At 41.1% G+C, this 6,791-nt stretch overlaps 1 protein-coding gene across 1 annotated transcript; it reads left to right on the top strand.

The window, feature by feature from the left end:
- Nucleotides 1-1,156: 1,156 nt before the first annotated feature.
- LOC131256559 (coniferyl alcohol acyltransferase-like) lies at nt 1,157-6,581 on the top strand. Its single transcript, XM_058257427.1, has 2 exons — nt 1,157-1,841; nt 5,380-6,581. Exons 1-2 carry the CDS (start codon nt 1,407-1,409, stop codon nt 6,469-6,471), a joined length of 1,527 nt encoding a protein of 508 aa, XP_058113410.1. The 5' UTR covers nt 1,157-1,406; the 3' UTR covers nt 6,472-6,581.
- Nucleotides 6,582-6,791: the final 210 nt, after the last annotated feature.

The raw sequence follows: 6,791 nt of genomic DNA, 5'->3' as shown, positions 1-6,791 counted from the left end.
TGCACGTAAACGGTAAACCTAAGCCTGCGTGCATGACATGACATTCTGGGACGTCATTACTTTTGTTTTTTGTTTAATCTACTTGTTTATCTGAGACTAGTCCAATTTCACGTGATTCATAGAGGTTCATGGAAGTACCCACCTAATAAATGTAGGGTTTCGGTCCTTGCATATGTGTGCAGTTGAACGTGTCAAGTGGGCAGGAGTCTCTTGTACGGTTGAAATGTTGGGGTGATTAATGATATAGATGGCCATATTCTTCATGTAAAGCAGATAATAGCATCAACGTAGATGAGATGATAGAGAGGGGTAGGAGGCGTATCTTGTTTATAAATTTGAACCATGTAATGTAATCATGGGAAGTGGGTGCTGGTGTTGACATTGTCGTTTGCGTTTGAAAGTAGTTATGATGAATGTTTCCAAGAAAAATAAATTGGCAGTCAGTGATACAGATTAATAGATTTATCATCTTCTTTATTTTTTATTATCTTACTTTGTTTCGTGCTAAACCAGATGCTATATTTTTACTTTTCATATGACCGTTTCGCATTCCTGACTACCACGCCCACAGCAAGCTAGCTCCTGTGGTTGGAAGTTCTGTTACCCAGATATGCAAGTAAGAAGTCCACTCCATCCTTATTTTGGTTAGCTTGTTAGTACACCCCACTGTCAGAAATCTACTCCATCCTTAATTCTCAAGCTTGATATAAAAAAAAAAACGTAAAATCAATATTCAGGTGAGCCACGTCACATCAGGGAAAAAAATGACGACGGAAACGGTCCACCGTTGAAACATTTCTAGAGCCAATCATGATGCTTATATGCATTTCCAGCCGTTCATAAGTTCATGACCACTGTGATAAACTGCAGTCACAAATATTTTCCTTGTCGAAAACTTATGTGGGACCCCAGGTTTCAGATGGTGAGTGTTCAATACCATTGTTTCAGGGGACCCACTGTTGAAGGGCTCAAATTGAAGGACCTTGTTTTTATATAAGAGTGGATAAGGTAGGAGAACAATGACCTGGACTACCAAAACAATGCGGTTTAATTAATGTTATAGGAACGTGGGGAAAGGGTCAGGGACAAAAGGATAGTTATAATTCCTTTCTCGCGGAATTAACGGTGGGAAAAAAAATTTAAAATTTGAAAAAAAGAAAAAAAAGAGTAAAAAAGCCAAGTCTACCATTTGACGCGAAATTTGTAAAAGGAGGAGGTTGAAAAGATCCCTATAAATCTACTATTTCGACCCCTCGCCTCCATATCCCTTGCACCAAGCAGTTTCTTCTTTCTTCCTTCTTTGCATTCATCCATTCATTCATTCCTTCCTATTACATACCTAATCTGAACCTCTCTCTCTCTCTCTCTCTCTCTCAAAATATCTATCTATTTATCCCTCTCTATACATGGCATCTGCAGTTGCTGGTGTTGATGATTTCACTGTAACGGTGAAACGGAAGGAGACGGTAGCAGCAGTGCTGCCATTGCAAGACCACTGGCTGCCCCTCTCCAACCTTGACTTGCTCCTTCCCCCTATTGACGTAGGGGTCTTCTTTTGTTATGAGAAGCCCAGCAGCAGCACTGAAAAATCCAGTTTCCCTTCCATGGCCAGCACCCTCAAGAAATCCCTTGCCCAAGCCCTTGTCTCTTACTATGCCTTTGCCGGCGAGGTTGTCACTAGCTCCCTTGGAGAGCCTGAGCTCCTCTGCAACAATCGTGGTGTCGACTTCTACGAAGCTTATGCTGACATCGAGCTTCGACATCTCCACCTCTACAACCCAGACGCCACCGTTGAAGGGAAGCTCGTCCCCAAGAAGAAAGAAGGGGTGTTCTGTGTTCAGGTCATTAATCTTCTTCTCCTTCCCTCTTCTTTTTATCAAATGGTGTTTACGCCCGCATCACTTCCGTGGGTACCTCCTCTTCTAAATCATATCATCCGTCTCCCAGGCAGTATGCACACGATCCTGGGTTTTTCACTTCTACAAGTGGGCCCCATGTTTCAGAGATCCACAACATTGGCCTCATGGGCACCCACCAGAATATATCCTTCTACCCACTAATCTCAAGTATTGCATTTTCCTTGTTTTTTCTGGACGCCGCAATCCGACCGCAGGGTCATAAGCTACATGGGGTCCACCGTGTTCTTTGTGAGAAATCCACCCCGTCCATCGGTTTTGCCATCTCATTTAAGGAAATGAGCATAAAAAATGAGGCGATCCAAAACTCAAGTCGGCCACCTGACAAGAAAGAATTGGGGAGAAAAATGCCTACATTTGAAACCTTCCAGAGTCCACCTCGATCTTTACTCATTCCTGTCGTGTGGGTCACTTGATTTTTGAATCTGCTCATATTTTATCTCATGTCCTAACATGATCCGCCAAAACGGATGGACAGGCGGATTTCTCACCAATATCACGGTGAAAAATCCATCAAGTGTTTGGAACTTGAGATTCGGTGGTATGAAATTGCATTTAGCTCGGCATAAAATCTATCCCGTGTTTTAAAGCTATGGCGAGGATTGGATTAATCCCAATATCATGTCATGCCATCCAAATAGAGTACGAACGCATATCTTAAAAATCTATTACATTTATGGTCCTATAGATGCATATGTTTTTATCCACGCCATCCATCCAAATGCACCCTTTTACACATAACCAAGTTGCCCGTTCAAATCTGGTTGGTTACTTTCAGTTCTATAGTCCCGCAAAATCCAGATTTCACATATTTAGATGTTTTTTGATAGGAAGAATTTGATCCTAAATGGATGGTCAAAATAACATGCTATATATACTTAGACATATAATTATTGTATAATAATCATATTAATTTCACCCAATGCAACTTTTCCATACAGGCGGTTCTAACTGACCGACCATCTGATCACAGGCAGACAATAAAACGTGTGCGTTGGTTTTTCTTAAAATTCAGACTCATCGATAACCAATTGGGATTCACTACTAGTTTTAAAGATGTCGGACCTACTACACCTTGCAAACTTTTATATAGAAAATCCTAACTATCGATATTGGGGACCACTTGTACGGTGATGAACAAGTTAGTAGTCCGCGTCTAAGGATGACAAAAGTCGTCCACCAAGGACGCCGTTGAAACTATGATACGCGGATTTCAGTCAATGGTCTGTCAAACGTATCTCAACGTGTTGTGTTATTAATGAGAGAGACGTTCATGCCTGATAATTTCCAGACCTGGATGGCTACATGGTGTCAGGACTCTTGTAGGGCCCACCGTGACGTATATATTTTATCCCCACCGTCCATCCCTTTTGTCAGCTCATTGTATGTAGTAGGCCTAAAAATTAAAGCATATACAAAGCTCAAGTGGACCACACTAAAGGAAGCTGCGGGGATAAGACATCCACTGTTGAAACATTACTAAGGCGTACACTGATGTTTATTTCTCTATTGCTGAGGTCACACATACATCCTGAATTACACCAGCGTTTTCCATCGGACGTTGTTAGCATTACTGGTGGGTAAGAACTGTTGGCCATGTAGATGATCCATCCCCATCTATCAAATACTTACTATATATTCATGATCTTCGTCTTGGAATCCAAAAATAATAATTATCACAGTTGGGATGATATGTTCACCATTAGTTTTGTGTATGGCCATCCATGGAATTTATATATCATCCTGTCCATTCATCTGATTTTACTCTTCCAAGTGCATGGACTGTCCAAAATTCACAGTAATTCAAAACAACTCAAGTGACCACATCCCGTGATAGAGATTTTTGTATAATTTTAAATTGGGTGTCTGTTGAATAAGCGACGGTGTGATTTGGACAGTCTCTAGAGTTAAGAAAAAGTTAGCCTAGGTACATGCTCCATAGTTTTCCTTTTCCACTGTCATAATTAAAAGTCCAATATTTAACGACAAAACGGTTTAACCCTTTATAATATGGAATAAACAATCCACAAGCATTGTAATTATTCTTCATAAAAATACTAGTAAATTATAAAGTAATGAAATGCATTCCAAGAGTAGTGGGAGATGAATAGTTGCATTGAATCGTGACAGGGGATAAAAGAATTACATGTCCGGATTTTCTTTACTTTCAAATATAGAATTATTGATACAGAAAATGTTTGTCAAGTATGACTTACCCCCCAACTTCTTTTCCTACCAGGCTCTCCATCGTCTACGTACAAGTGGGAATTTGTGAAAGCCCATACACGGCTCAAAGATAAGGCTATAAGTCAATTGATCAATTGGGCCACGACACTAAAATCAGTGAATAGTTAATGGTCTGGCCCTAATTAAATGAGTAAATGACACGGGGAGGGATGGACATGTGACAACGTCCATTGATCAATTGGGCCACGACACTAAAATCAGTGAATAGTTAATGGTCTGGCCCTAATTAAATGAGTAAATGACACGGGGAGGGATGGACATGTGACAACGTCGATCACCATCCACCTCAAGGATAACTACTCTGAATCCATGGAGCTTCTCTGAGCTCCTCACAGAGATTCTTCAAATCCACAAGGAAAAATAAAAAATAGAAATAAATTCTAATAAATTTGAAAATAAGTTGATTGATTAAAAACAATAAATTACAATCATTTAAATAGTGATACCAAACATATCAATAAATTTCAGAATAGACTCCAACTCAAGCTCCTTAAAAAATGTGACTTACTATAAATAATAAACTTCCTATTTATATACCCTCATGATTTGCAATAGACTTCATGGTTTTTGGCCAAAGATAATAAGTGTCCAATTTGGTCTAACCATGTTAATCTCCTCATTTTTCTAAGCTCTTTTCATGTTTGGCACGATTCCTAAAGCTCAAAGCATCAAGAGTTATGATTGAAATAAAATTTATTATAAATAGTAAAAATGAAATTAAAATAAACTTTCGACCGTCGATTTGAAGAAATCTCGCAAATTCAGCATGGACAACCTGATGTAGCCGGGTTAATTGGCTAAACTAGCTTCTCCTGCCCAAAATCATATACAATATGTTGAATTACTTATTCTGATTTGCGACATACACATACTTTAGGGTTCTGATGGTCCTACTTTCACCTCAAATTGGGCCTTCTCTGGTCCATCTTGGCCATGAAAATGTCCACCACCCACTCTACATGAGTAAACTGGCTTGACCTCCATGTTGCACTTGTGCTATCAAATACAGTTGTCACATTGTAAGGAAAGATGAATGTGAAAGTTATCACACAATACTTGGAGAAATGATCACCTACTGACAACACCACCACACAACGTGTGGTACTTGTAACATCTTTTAGGCGAAATATGCCTCTCTCTCTCTCTCTCTCTCTCTCTCTCTCTCTCTCTCTCTTTTGTTTTAGGTGATGATTATTAAGATGGTTTATTTGAACAGGCAACGGAGCTCAAGTGCGGTGGCGTGGTTGTGGCATGCTCATTCGACCACCGAATAGCCGATGCCTACTCAGGGAATATGTTCTTGGTATCATGGGCAGAGATGGCTCAGTCAAAATCAATCTCTAACCAACCATCTTTCCGTCGTTCCTTACTCAACCCGAGGAGGCCTGTCTCCTATGATGTCTCCATTGACGAAATGTACGTGCCCCTCTCATTGTTGCCACCTCCAAAGAATGAAAAAGCTGCAGCTGATGATGACAGGATAATAAGTCGAATTTACTATGTGACTGCCCAAGACATCAATGAGCTTCAGTCCCTTGCCAGCTCCGGTGCCTACAAGAGAACCAAGCTTGAATCACTAAGTGCATGCATATGGAAGATTATTGCGAAAAGTGAGAGAGACAGCATGAGAAGATGCAAGATGGGGATTGTGGTTGATGGGCGGACAAGATTGAGTGATGGGGATGGGCCCAACCATTCCATGTCAAATTACTTTGGGAATGTGTTGTCGATACCATACGGAGAGGAAAGAGTTGAGGAACTGGCAACAAGGCCATTGAGTTGGGTGGCGGAGGCGGTGCATGAAGCATTGAGTGATAGGGCAAGCAAGGAGCATTTCTTGGGGTTAATAGATTGGGTAGAGGCAAGAAGACCACAACCAGCAGTGGCGAAGATATATTGCAGAGGAAGGGAAGATGGGGCGGCATTTGTGGTGTCATCGGGGCAGAGGTTCCCAGTGAAAAGAGTGGATTTTGGGTGGGGGAAGCCGGTGTTTGGTTCATACCATTTCCCATGGGGAGGAGAGTCAGGGTACGTGATGCCAATGCCGAGTGCGAGCAGGGAGGGGGATTGGGTGGTCTACATGCACCTCTCCAAAGGGCAGTTAGATCTGCTGGAAGCTGAGGAGGGCCATATCTTTCACCCCTTAACTCCTGAATACCTTAATTTGGCTGCTGCTGCTGCAACTTCCAATGTTTCTTATGCCAGAGAGGATATTCCAAGCTGTAGCCATCGTTGCACTACTACCAATGCTACTAGTACGAATGTAGGAGGAGGAGGAGACGAGGTGAAGAGTTTTAGCCTTGTATGATGTGGATTTGTGCGTGGGATGCTTTACCACCAGGCTTTATTTTTTCTTCTTCTTTTTCTTTCATTTGTTTTCCCTTTCTTTTTAACAAATAAATAATGGTGTTTATTCTCTCTTCCACTGCAAACTGATTTGAAAATTCACTAAAAAGGACCTAAAATATACACAAGAGAAAAGTGGAGGGCAATGTACTAAGTTGACTATTGCTTTGTATCTCTTCCCGAGGAAAAGACTCCACTTCTAGAGAGAGAGAGAGAGAGAGACAGAGAGAGAGAGAGAGAGAATCTTAAGTCCAACCAGCTTCTAGATAGGGGTGTACACAA

Source organism: Magnolia sinica, chromosome 9 (genome assembly GCF_029962835.1).
Source record: "Magnolia sinica isolate HGM2019 chromosome 9, MsV1, whole genome shotgun sequence".
Taxonomy (NCBI): Eukaryota; Viridiplantae; Streptophyta; class Magnoliopsida; order Magnoliales; family Magnoliaceae; genus Magnolia; species Magnolia sinica.
The sequence above is the reverse complement of the archived record's forward strand: the minus strand, read 5'-3'. Positions and strand labels throughout refer to the sequence as shown.

Excerpts from the sequence above, each read along its gene's own strand:
- LOC131256559 (XM_058257427.1), top strand. The coding sequence starts at position 1,407 with ATGGCATCTGCAGTTGCTGGTGTTGATGATTTCACTGTAACGGTGAAA. Across the intron at positions 1,842-5,379 it reads AAGGGGTGTTCTGTGTTCAG|GCAACGGAGCTCAAGTGCGG; the intron begins GTCATTAATCTT and ends TTATTTGAACAG.